This window comes from Hyperoodon ampullatus, assembly GCF_949752795.1.
Source record: "Hyperoodon ampullatus genome assembly, chromosome: 5".
Taxonomy (NCBI): domain Eukaryota; kingdom Metazoa; phylum Chordata; class Mammalia; order Artiodactyla; family Ziphiidae; genus Hyperoodon; species Hyperoodon ampullatus.
The window spans coordinates 143337412-143350412 of record NC_136918.1 but is presented as its reverse complement, the minus strand read 5'-3'; the positions used below and the strand labels follow the sequence as shown (position 1 = coordinate 143350412).

Here is a 13001-nt window from a genome sequence, read left to right as displayed (position 1 = left end):
CACTGGGCCTCTCTTTGGGTCTCAGTGTCCTCCATCGTCAAGTGACCTCTGTCAGCTCTGAGCTTGTGATCTGTGCCCACGTCGAGCCTGCTACTCTTCACCCAGATCGGCTTTCCTTCTGGACCCTCCGTCTCTAACCCTTGTCTCCCGATCAGCTGCTGCCCAGCTTGGCCCGCCTTCCCCCATGTCAGCCCCCGTTCCCGCCATCACAACCTCAGCCTTGCTGTGGCCAGGATCGCCACCACCTCCCGAGTCTCTGCTCTGAGGCCCGCTGACCACCTCCTCTGCCCGTCCGGACCGTGCAGCACTGTCCCTCCATCAGGTCCTCAGTCCCCCTACCACCCGCCCCTTCCCCCACCGGGGATCCCGTCCCCCCTCCCCGCCTCCCCCTGCACCTCCATCCCTCCTTCCCTGGCCCTGCCAGTCCTGGTTAAGGCAGCGTCCACTGTGGATGGTGCCCGCTGACCGTCCTGCCAGCTTGCCCGGGTCCCTGGATGGTTCACTCCATCCCGTCACTGAATCCTCTGCTCAAGTACCCCTACCTCAAAGACGACCATCCGACGTAACATAACCTCTTCCCTCCGGTCCCCTCGCGCTGGTTTAGTTTCTCCTAGAACTGGCCCCCTGACGCGGCACCGCTGGTCTGTCTGCTGCTCTGGTCTGTGTCCCACAGAATCAACCCCACGAGGCAGGGGCTGCACTCACCCTGCTTGTCACTGGTTCTCTTCAGCGCTGGGAGACACGTGTGGTGGATGAAAGAATGACTCCAGTCTACCGATCGGAGAGGCGTCTTCACGGGTGTGGCTTCCCAGCCCAGGATTCTGAATGCAGCGCTGGTGCAGTTGGTGACATCTGATGTCCCTGAGGGTGTGGCAGGGTCCTAGGCTGCACAGCCCTGCTGCTGCTGCTGCAGCCCCTGGAAGAACGTGCTGAAACACAACTGGCCCGGGAGAGCACAACCCACAGCAGTGGTCTTTACTTTCTCTCTAGTGTTATCCCTACTTTCAAAATTAACTTTATTACTTGTTCTGATTATAAAAATAAGACATGTCCCCTTAAAACCTGAAGACAAGAGAGGAAGACATTGTACAAGTCAGGCTTCCAACAGACACCCAGAACCAGTAGGGGACTACACATGCACACCCACACACAGACACACACCCGCCAAGTGGAAAGCCAACCATCAGAGATGGGGACCAGCTCCAGGAGGTACTCTGCCATGCCAGGCAGAAAGAAAAAGGCCAGCAGCCCAACAGGAAAACGGGCAAAAGCTCTCAAGGGGCCGGCGCAGGTGCCCGGGGGCCGCCGACACACGACAGGAAACACACCCTCACTCGCTGCAGTACAGGAAAACTGGGAAGGTCAGAATAATGTTGACTTTTAAGGGCAGGGAGGCCAGGGCCCTCTCCAGGGTAGGGGTAACCTTCTACCTTTTGCCCTGGATCCCTGCTACGTGGCTGTGAAGTTACAGTCATTGATCAGTTGTACATGAAGGGGTGAGGGGCTCCCCTGGAACGGGGCTGGTTCTCGCTTAGGGGGTAGAGGGAAGGCAGTACTGGCCTCAGCCTTTTGGGGTCAGACACGTTTGTGGAGAGAATGCTGTAGCCCCTGCCCTCTGGAGCAAAGCCACCTGCTTCTCCTGCGGCCCCCAAAGCACCCGGCTTTTCTGGTGCAAATGCAACCCACGCGGGGACCTCAGTCACATCGACTTCGACACACAAAGATATGTTTTGGCCAGGGTTATCTGTTTTTGGTTGTAGGTTTAGTTTGACTCAAAGTAGTAAAAATAGTTAGTCTAAATTGATCTATTTGAAACACTGGTGGACCCGTGCACACTTACACACATGTGTGATGTGTCCCGGCCGGACAGTAAGCCATTTGGTGCTGTTGGGAAATCATCAATAAGTAAAACCAATGGGAGGAGGAGAGGAAATGGTGTTTAGGACACAGGTACCGAGGCATCTGACTGAAAAGCAAAGGGGGGATGAGCCCATCAAAAGGGGCAAAACTCTAGCAGCCTGCCCGCCTTCTGAGCTGCAGGACACAGCCCAGCTCTGCCCGCGGGGTAACCCCTGCAAGGGCTCAGCGGGGCCAGAACACCCTGCAGGACTCAACACCGCAACAGCAGAGCAGGAAACCCACGCATGGGGCCCTTGGCTGCGGCGGCCGGGGCCCGTGAAGCCAGCACGGCGACGCCGCTGCCCCACCCAGGCTTGACACCCTCCGTCAAGATGTCACAAGGTCTCCATTTGGCTCGCAGGGAGTTTGGAGGTGACGCCCCTGCCCTGTCACAGAAGCATCTCAGTTGGGATGGTGACTCACCAGTTTCAGGGTCAGGCTTTGTGTGGGTCTAGGGTGCCAGCTCCTGTGCTTTATTTGGGGTGTGGGGAAGTCCGGCTCCTGGCGTGGAACCCCTTCCCCGTGGCGGTGTCACTGCCCTCGGAGCCTGGCTCCCATGGGCCTTGGTAAAGCAGCCCCGGTCAGTTAGCACCCTCGGCAGTGGCCGGGTGGGAACAGGCCGGGGATGGGGACACTTAAGCACGCTTCCTTAGAAGCATATCAGGAAGTCTGAGCCTTCAGGGGACAGTGACACCAGGCTGGCTGGTGAAAGGGTGACTTGAAAGGAACTGACTGGCTCAGCTGGAGAGGCAGGTCAGCCCAGCCCCTGGAAGGACTGAGACAGGCTGGGACCCGGGACCCTTTGCTGCAAGGCTTGCACCTGGACAAACGTCTCCTCAAGCAACAAAATACAAAGAAACTATAAGGGACTAAACATAACTGCGTGCAGGCACAGCTGGGGCAAATTAATGACAGCAAGGTATAAAAAGACCAAAACCCAAGTGCCACTTCTGAAGAGCCAAGAGCAAAAGCAGGGCACTGCACATGCCCCCTGCACACACCACCACCTAAGGGGTGGGCAGACCACCTAAGCCACCCTCCGGCCTGACCCCTGGACACACCCTACCCTCACCCCATGTAAGGAACAGCTCGCCCCCCCTCGGGGAGCAGGCAGGCAAGGGAACCTGCGGTCTGTTGCCGATCCCGCCCGCTGCAGCAGGGGCCCCAGTAAAGCCCTGCCTGAATTTCTTGTCTGGCCTCTGATCAACTTCTATTGGTTAAGGAAGCCAAGAACCCTGGTCCGTAACAGGACGAGCCCAGAACCCGTGTCCGTTCCTGGTGTGGGGGGGTACATTTCGGACACCCTAGAGGAGGGCGCCCACAGGCCACCCTAACCCGAACGGGCCGCACGACGGGCAGGGGCCGCACAGTGGCAGGGAGAGCACGCGAGCCCCCTCCGGCTGACTCTGGCCCAGGGCTCCCCGTCTGGCCTGCAGGTCCTGTCTAAGCCTGGGTGGGGCAGCGGCGTCGCCGTGATGGCTTCACAGGCCCCGGCCGCCGCAGCCAAGGGCCCTGTGCATGGGTTTCCTGCTCTGCCGTTGCGGTGTAGAGTCCTGCAGGGTGTTCTCTCTGGGTCTGTGGTTTGTAGTGAAGCCCGGTGGGGCAGTGTTAAGGGGCTGTAGGGCTGGATCCTCAGCGGCCCCGGGATCCTGTCTCCCACTGCCTCTTCCCAGGGAAGAGGGAGAACGGTCCATATTCTAGTACTTTCAACAGCACTTTCTTCTGACTTTTGAACAAGGGGCCCATGTGTTCCTTTGACACTGCGCTCTGGTTGGAGAAACAGAAGCCTGCCAGCCCGGCCAGTCAGCAGAGGAGCTGCTGGCACTTCCCAGCCTCGCGGACCTGGGGCACCCCGGAAGCCAGGCTGCTGAGGCTCCTTGGGGAGCCTTCACGTGACGCACAGTGTGGGTCACCCACAGCAGCCCCTGCACCCCCACAGCCAGCCTCCAAGCCATCCACCCTGGAGCCCCCATCCCCGGGGTTGGGGCAGCCACGCAGCTCCCTGCCCTGCAAGTTTCCCTCCTATTCCGGGTGTGTCTGGTGGGTCACTGGTTACAGTTCACGATAAGCTGAGCAGATTTCGAAAACAAATGGATGGTTACTGAAGGGGAAACGTGGGTTGCGGGGGAGGGATGAATTAGGAGTTTGGGATTCACATACACACACGACTATATATAAAATAGACAGCCAACAAGGTCCTACTGTAGAGCACAGGGAACTCTACTCAATATTCTGTAATGACCTATATGGGAAAAGAACCTGAAGAAGAATGAATGTATGTGTATGTGTAACTGAATCACTTTGCTGTACACCTGCAACTAACGCCAACGTTGTAAATCAACTCGACTCCAGTAAAATTTTTTATAAAGGGTGAGCAGAGAGGGGAGTAAGCATTCACAAACTTCCACAGCAATGTGGCAGAGTGCTTGTATGTGTATTGAATCTCATGATAAAAAATTATGACTTGTATTCTTTTTCCAGCTCATTTTTTCCAGTAATTTATCTTTATTGGATTTTACAAGCTGGTGATCGGAGGGGGTTCTGGTTTTTGACTTTGAGGGGCTCTTTACTATGGCGAGTTTCTAGGACCAGTTTCTCTTTCCTTTGTGATTGGAGGGCTGTAGCCCTGCCCTTGGCTCCTTCACTGCCCCTGTCACAAGCTTGCATTTCAATCATCCTGGGCATTTTTTTTTTTTTTTTTTTTTTTTGTGGAACGCGGGCCTCTCACTGTTGTGGCCTCTCCCGTTGCGGAGCACAGGCTCCGGACGCACAGGCTCAGCGGCCATGGCTCACAGGCCCAGCCGCTCTGCGGCATGTGGGATCCTCCCGGACCGGGGCACGAACCCATGTCCCCTGCATCGGCAGGCGGACTCTCAACCGCTGCGCCACCAGGGAAGCCCATCCTGGGCATTTTTTATGGATTTGAATAGGAAAATCTTACTGACGTATAAATCAAGAAGGGCAGAGTTACATTTCCACATGAATACAAGCATGCAGGCACCACGGCTGGCTATCTGCAGAAGGATATTATCCCAGCTACTGCACGGAATGAAACAATGATGTAGTTTTATACTGAAATCATATACTTTTTTCCTTAAAAGTCAGGATGAAATCTTCCATCATGGACAGAGAATGCTTCAGCCAAGCGGCTTTAAAAAAATAGCCATGTGTGAGCCTCCTTTTCTAAAGGGGTCCACTCTCCCCTCCAAGGGCGTTGTCTGCTGTCCCTTTGCAGGCTCAGAACAGCTGTCCCTCTTCCTCTGTGGGTTGTGGAAGATTTTCTTCTAATACCTTAGTGCCCTGGGTTGGGAAAAACAACGATCGCCTCCTAGAAAGCTTTCTGTTGCTGGACCACAGCAGAGGGTAGCTATTCTTCGGGGAAGGTGCAAAATTGAATTGGGTCAGCTCAAGACCTCACCTGGGCATCTGAGCAGCTCAGGCCCCAGACAGAACTGTGCTCTGAGGCGGGAGCTCCGAGCCTTTTCCTGCCCTTGTTGATGCAATTTAGTAAAGAAAGAAGGACAGAGGCCATATGGTAGCAAGAGGGCCGCAGCCTGCAGGGCACAGGCAAGCTCAGGCCACCAAGATCCCTGGAGGCCAGGCGAGAAGGAGGCTTACAGCCCTTAAGGGCAGGGAGGGAGAATGACGTGTGGGCCAGAGGCAGAGGATGAAACACAGGATCCCGGAGGGATAGGAGGATGAGGCTGAGGGAACCGTGTGCGCGAAACGGTGCGGAATCCACTGGACGTCGATGGAAATTTTATCTTTAGGAGGAGGAAACTTTCCAAGTGTGTAAGTAACTCTGGTTAATGAAAAAGCAAGCTCCCTGTGAGGACCAGTGCTCAGAAGAGCCCTCACCTCGCCTGCCCTCCACTGGAGAGCGGGGACCACAAGATGGCTGTGATCTACGGCCAGACCCTGACCACGGCCCCAGGGACAGTCTGCCTTTCAGTGCATAGGTGTTAACACGCGGCACCCTGTCTGACAGAGACGTGTGTCACCTTAGAAGATGCCTGTTCTAAGAAGGACGTCTGAAAGCCTGCCCTGAACTGTGCAGTGTTCAAGTGCAGCCCTGCCCCTGCCGGTGTGACATTTCATCGTCAAGGACAAGCCTTGGGGTATTCCTTGCATCACATGATTTACAAAATCTCCAGCCGCTGGCTTTGCTGGAAACGGTCTCTGCTTCCAGCTGCAAAACCACGGACCATGTCCGACCCTGAGGAAACCAAGAGCCCGAGGCTCTATTTGGAAGTTTTCTTTTTTGAATGTTACGGAGATGTGAGCAGAAATAACTGACATTCTGCCTGAGTTTGTTTTTTTTTTAAACATTTTATTTCAAAGGTCAACAACCGAGAGGCAACACCCGAGGCAACAAGTGGTCAGAGAACAATCGGAGTTTGTCTGAATCAATAACAAGATGCCACGTATGTTCCCTAAGCTTCTGTAACACATTACCCATTTCAATAAATAAATCCGCTCCAGTGCTGTGTCGCCAAGGACAGGCCCAGGTCTGTGCGTGGTGTCATGGGGGAGACAGAGGGCTGGGCTGGGGGCCCGGCCTCGCTGCGTCCCCCCCGCGACCCCACCTGGGGCCAGTGGCTTCGGGGCCCTTGGGGCTCTGGTGACGGGAACCCCCGGGGTTCCGGGGCAGCCATCTGTCCTCCAGCCTGTCCACAGGCTTTGACGGCTTCACCGCAGTCCACCCTGGACCGTTTCCGGGTGGGTGCAGAACAGGGGGAAGCGCTGGGGACATCTTTTAGGTGACATGATGGGTCTGAGCTCTGTCTTGGTTTTGATGCAGGCGTCAGCTTTGTCCTCGCAGAGGCGTCTCTGCAGGCAGTCTCACCCGACCGCCTGCAACATCCTGACTGTCCCCCGGCACGTTCCTGCCATCTGAGCTCCACCCACTCCGACATCCCGCGCTGAAATACCTGAGAGAGACCGAGGCTCCCCTGGGCGCCGCACACCAGTCCCGGCCGCTGCCACGCAGGATGCGGAGGGGCCACCCGGCGCCCCGAGGTGCCAGTGCGTGGGGCTCAGCGGGCGGCAGCCAGCACTGCCCACGAGCTGCTCCACCACTGCCGGGGAGCTCCACGGCCCGGCTGACATAGTACCAGGATTTCTCAAAGTGGCTTGTGTGTCTTTCCCAGGTGAATGTGCAAAAGGCAAGGGTAAATCACTCTTTTCAACACAGGATCCTTTATTTGAACTCTTCCTTGAAAGACAGTTTGTGGAGGACTGGCCCAGCCTCCCTCCACGGGACTCGAGGGGTCAGTGCTCCTTAAACCTGCAAGAGGAAGGGTGAAACAGCAGCTGGTCACCCAGCCTGCAGCGCTCAATGCATGCCCCAAGCGCAGAGCCTGGAGCCTCTCCCTTCCCGTCCTGAGGCCTTGGGGACAGAAAAGGGGAGAGGACACAGCAAGGCGGAGCAGAGGCAGGCTGAGCCTGGGAGCTGCTCTGTTTGTCCGAAAGCTGCAGCTCAAAGAACAGAACAAAAGAGGCAAATTTCCCACATTTTTTCCCTCCATTTTGAGGAGAGATTGCCGGGATCGTATCCACACCAGGTATTGATCAGGAAAGGAAAAATGAGCGTGAATGAGGCGTGCAGTGCCAGGGACCACGGGGGAGGCGTGGTCTTTTAGGAGAGCAGGTGTGGCAGCAGACAGGCCGGGCTGGCGCTCAGAGGCTGAGGGGCGCAGGGCGCAGGGGGCAGGGTGCACTTACAGAGGTTGGTTTCCCGTCGCCGACCCTGGGCAACTCAGCTCCTTGTGTATGAGGCGGAGCAGGAACTGCACCCAGAGCAAAGACAAGGCCACGGTTACTGCTGGGAGACCCTGGGGGTGGTGCCCTGCTGTCACCGGGAGGGTGCCGGAGCAGACCCTCCCCCCGGGAGCCCAACCCAGCGGGCGCTCAAGTTCACTGTGTCTGCGGCTCTCCCGTGGGGCACTGGGGACCGGCTGCCCACAGAGGGGCCTCTTCCTCAGAACGTAAAGAACTTAAAAGCCTCAAGCAGAGCGGCGGGAGTGCTCCGCACAGCTGCCCACGGGCCAGGTCCCAGGGCAGGGCTGCTAGGCACTGAGTCCCGTGTGTCACTGCGGAGGCCGTGCTCCTGGGAATAAAGCCCTTAGGACAGATTTCAGCCAGAAGGATGTCTGTTTAAAATGAAACCAGTCCAGTTATAAAGTGTCCACATGGGAAAAAGAGAGTGAGGACAAGGTGACCCATGGTCACGGTGACACTGCGGGAGACTAGGGTGACTGAGGACCAGGCGAGGGTTCGCAGCCAGCGGCACCGGAGGCTGCCCGGCCACCCTTGGAGCAGCCCTGTTTCCTGGGGTAGCTTCCCCGGCCGTGCCGCCTCAGGGCCTGCTGGCCGCCCCACCAACTTCTCAGACGTGACAGAAGCGGCCGTCTGTGTGCACTGCCCAGCAGGGAGAGGGCCTCTTGGCCCCAGAGCCCGCCCAGGTGGCTGCAGCCCCGTGTGACGGGGGTCAGAGGGAGAGCAGGGCCCCAGGCGTGATCACAGCCGGACAGTGCGCAGGCCCCCAGGGTCACCTGCCGGGTTCGCGGAGGTCCAGCCTCAGACGTGGCAGGAGGTGAAACTGGCCTACTGACCCCAGAAGAGAAGAGGCGTGTCTGGTCTTTAAGGCTGAAAAGACTGTCCTCAGGGGAACCACCGGCCGTCTGCTGACTGTCCTTCTTGCTCTATCTCCCGCAGCGATTCTGGCTGTAGTCTCTCATCTAACCTAGCCGGTGCCTCAGCCTCGCAGTTATTGTTTGCCTGTTATGTGTTTTCCCTTTCGTCCTTGCTGACATTTCAGGTGAGTTTCCTGTAAGTAACTGGCGTCGGGGTTTCCAGGCCAGTGTGCCGTCCGCTGGCGACCACAGGTCCGCTTGGACTCTCTCCCACACCCCTCACACCCAGCTCTTTTCTCTTCAACGACTGCTTCGACCTCAGGTTCTCCAGTTTCTTCCTCTGGGACTCCTCCTGGACGGTGCTGGGCCGTCTCATCTGAGCCTCCAATCTCTATCTGCTCCCTAGTATTTTCCATCTTTCTCTTTCTGGGCTGCATTCTGGATGATTTCCTTATACCTGTGTGTCACCAGCTCTGTCTTTTTTAGTTCTTGTTCTTTGCACATGAATTCAGGTCCTTCTTTGCCATCTTTAGTAATTTTTTTTTCATCTTTTTTTAATTGGAGTCTAGTTGATTTACAATGTGGAGCCAGTCTCTGCTGTACAGCAAAGTGACTCAGTTATACACATATAGACAATCTTTTTTTTTTTTTTGCGGTATGTGGGCCTCTCACTGCTGTGGCCTCTCCCATTGTGGAGCACAGGCTCCAGACGCGCAGGCTCAGCGGCCATGGCTCACGGGCCCAGCCGCTCCGTGGCATGTGGGATCTTCCCGGACCGGGGCACGAACCCACGTCCCCTGCATCGGCAGGCGGACTCCCAACCACTGCGCCACCAGGGAAGCCCTAGACAATCTTTTTTTATATTCTTTTCCATGATGGTTTCTCACAGGATATTGAATATAGTTCCCTGTGCTCTACAGTAGGACCTTGTTGTGTATCCATCCTCTATATATACTAGTTGGCATCTGCTGACCCCAAACTCCCAATCCTTCCCTCCCCCACTCCCCCTCCCCCTTGGCCACCACAGTCTGTTCTCTATGCCTGTTTGTTTCTGTTTTGAAGATGGGCTCATTTGTGCCATATTTTAGATTCCACATATAGGTATTATCATATGGTATTTGCCTTTCCCTTTCTGACTTACTTCACTCAGTATGATCATCTTAGTAATGTTACAAGTGTTTATTTTTACAGTTTATCTGATAACCCTTTTACCTGCCGCTTGGGGGTCTGTTTCTTGTGCGTGTCACTCCATCACAGCAGGCCGTTTCCTACTGTTTCCTGATTTGGGAGTGTGAGCTCATCTGCAGCTGGGTGTTAGAGACCCCACGCAGCGGGCGGTGAGCTTTGTCCCTCTCACATGATTTGGGATTTGCTTCTGCCGAAGAACCAGGTACATCACCACCCTAGAACCAACTGTACTTAATTTTTTTGTAGGTGTTATGTAATATTTACATAATGCTAAGTTTAAAAATGGGAGGTTACTGTAAGCAGGTCCATGGCTAAAAGTTCTCAGGGAAGACTTCCCCCCAGTCTGGCGTGTGGGCTGAGACGGCACAGATCCTGGCTGTCTTCTGTACCAGTGTGCAAACGTGCATGCTTTCACTACACGCAGGGACCCCCGACGGTCCGGGCTTGACGAGGGGTCTCCACTTCCAGCTCTGCATCCTGGGCCAGCCCAGCACCTCGCCTCTTAGTCCCAGGGCTGTGGGAGGGGAGGCATAACCATCCAGCCCCTCAATTCCTGAGACCGACGACTCACCCTGGCTGCTCCAGCATCAGCTTGGGTACTTATTTTAGTTATCTTTACATTCTGGGGTCCTGGGGATATCCTTTCCTTTCTTACGAGTTTAGTGTATATATTACCTGGTATTTCTGAAATTGAAGTGTTTTCAGCCTTAAACAGCCATAACGATGGAAGTTTCACTGCTACTTGGCGGAAATAATCTGGGGACTTAATTGAAGAGCTGCTTTTATCACCTAACAGGTTCACAGGTTGAGAGTCGGTATTTGATTCTGTATGAAATGGGGGGAGCTGTGTCTTAGGGCTTCCGGGAATGAAAATATAAAAGTTTCATTTCATTGATGGAGTTGGTATTTCCAAGATCCTCAGCTCATTTGTAATGGGATCAACATTTGGTTTTCCGGGTGATGCGGAGGAGACGGTGGCTTCAGGTCTGGGACCCTGCGCTGGGTGACCAGTCGGGGGGCACGGTGGCCACTCTTGCAGGTGGCTGCTGCAGGGCTGTGCCGTCGGGACCGGCCTTCTCCATCCCGGGGAAAGCCTCCGACCTTCGTGTGCAGGAGGGGACACACATGGGGCACAGAGACCGCAGTGCTCAGCGCTGCATGGGCGGCCCTGGCTCCTGTTCTGAACTCCAGCCCTTTGGGTGCGGGAACCAGCTGCTTCCCCAGTGCGGCCGACTGGGGGCAGGAGGGGTACGGGAGCAGTCGTGGCACCGGGTGGGAGGCCAGCTCGGTGCACCGTCCCCTTTAATCCCCACAGTGATCCCGTCCCTGGTGCTGTTATTCTGCCCACTTCACAGGTGGACGCTTCAGAGCAGAGGGGCTCAAGAACCCGCCCGAGGCACACACGAGCCCCCTCTCAGCCTCTCTCCCATCCTGCTGGAAACCACCTGCTGCTGCTTCGGACATCTGTTTAAACCAGAGAAAGGGCCTAGGACCACGAACATTTAGGGGTCTGTCACCGGCCCAAACTCTGCCAAGAGCCGCAGGAGTCTGCAGGAAAAAGTGCCACTGGTGTTTGGCGGAGAGCCACAGAGACACTCGTGAAAGCTGCTTGGGTGAAAAGCAAGATGACTCACCACTAAGGCACAGGCGTCTGCAAACATCAGCATGTAGAACACGTTGCTCCATCCCGACGGGGAGAGGAGCCCGGCCAGCAACGGGCCCAGCGCTGCTCCTGGAACGAGGCAAAGGGACACGCGTGGTGCTGTGTGCAGAAAACTCTGGAACGTGACTACCCAATACCCAGGCCCAGTAAATATACAGGAAGGTGCTCAACACCTTACTCCTAACTTAAAAGAGCACATTAAGGGGACTTCCCTGGCGGTCCAGTGGTTAAGATGTCAAGCTTCCACTTCAGGGGGCACGGGTTCAATCCCTGGTTGGGGAACTAAGATCCCGCAAGCCACAGCACATGGCCCAAAAAAAGAAAACCACATTAAACGCTAAAATTTCACTCTCACCTGTCAGATTGATAAGGGATAAACAAGCCTGGTACTTGTACTGGTGAAGGCAGGATTGGTACAAGCTTTTTTTGGACGCAAATCTAAAAATGTGTCTTCACTTTACAATAACCATTCTTTTGACCCAACAATTCCATTAAAAAATTATTATAAAGTAGTCAGAACCTAATGCACAACCTTAGATATTCTTATGCTATAAAAATGTTTGGTTAAATATGAATAAGGTTCGTAGATATTAATACTGTACCACTGTTAACTTCCTGATTCTGATCATTGTACTGGGGTTATACCAGGAATTTCTTGTTTTGGGGTAATACACGCTGAATACATAGCTATTGGTAAAAGGGGCAGCATGTCTGCAATTTACTCTTAAGTGGTTTGGGAAAAAACATGCACGTGTATATTCATAAGTATATACGCACGTGTGTATACATATGCGCCCGTGTGTGGGTGTGTATGTATAGCGACAGAGAAAAGAGAGAGAGAGGGAGGGAGAGGGAATGATAAAGCAAATGTGATTTCTTTGTACTATTTTTGAAACCTTTTTGTAAGTCTCAAATTATGTCAAAATAATTTTTAAAAAAACGATAAAACAGGGCTTCCCTGGTGGCGCAGTGGTTGAGAGTCCGCCTGCCGATGCAGGGGACACGGGTTTGTGCCCCGGTCCGGGAAGATCCCACATACCGCGGAGCGGCTGGGCCCGTGAGCCATGGCCGCTGAGCCTGCACGTCCGGAGCCTGTGCTCCACAACGGGAGAGGCCACAGCAGTGAGAGGCCCGCGTACCGCAAAAACAAACAAACAAACAAAAAAAACGATAAAACAAAAGAAAGCAAATATTCCTCAAAATATCCAAAGATATCCGTTTAAGAATGTTTGTTGCAGCAGTTGTTTATTTTCCTAAGAGAGACTGGAATAAGTTATGAAACGCGTGTAGGATGGTTCAGTGGCTTGGAACAGGAAGAAGCATGGAGAATTCACACCAAGTTACTGAGATTTAACTGCTGAGAGACAGGATGATGAGGGTCTTTCCTATGTTAGATGTGCTAGTGTTGTTCTAAGTGCTCACAAAGCGTGCTTACTACTTTTACAATCGGAGAAGCAATCGTGTTTTTTGAAAGTCACAGAAGGACTCCAGGTAAACGTGGATTGTTCACACGGCTTATCTCTTCCCTCCCGAACACCCCAGGATGAACCATAGCTGAGTTAAAAAAAATTAAAACCCACAAGGAGACGGGTGGATGAGAGAAGGCACTGCTTTTG

The 13001-nt window shown here is 54.5% G+C and overlaps 1 protein-coding gene across 1 annotated transcript in view; it reads right to left on the bottom strand.

The window, feature by feature from the left end:
* Positions 1–6244: 6244 nt before the first annotated feature.
* SLC37A1 (solute carrier family 37 member 1) overlaps positions 6245–13001 on the bottom strand; it is a gene marked incomplete at its 5' end in the record, with an annotated part of 60472 nt that continues 53715 nt past the window's right edge. The window contains 3 exons of the mRNA XM_079704376.1: positions 6245–7186; positions 7624–7688; positions 11357–11454. Coding sequence (XP_079560502.1) covers positions 7171–7186; positions 7624–7688; positions 11357–11454 — 179 coding nt within the window. The 3' untranslated portion in view covers positions 6245–7170. The remainder of the gene's footprint in view (positions 7187–7623; positions 7689–11356; positions 11455–13001) is intronic.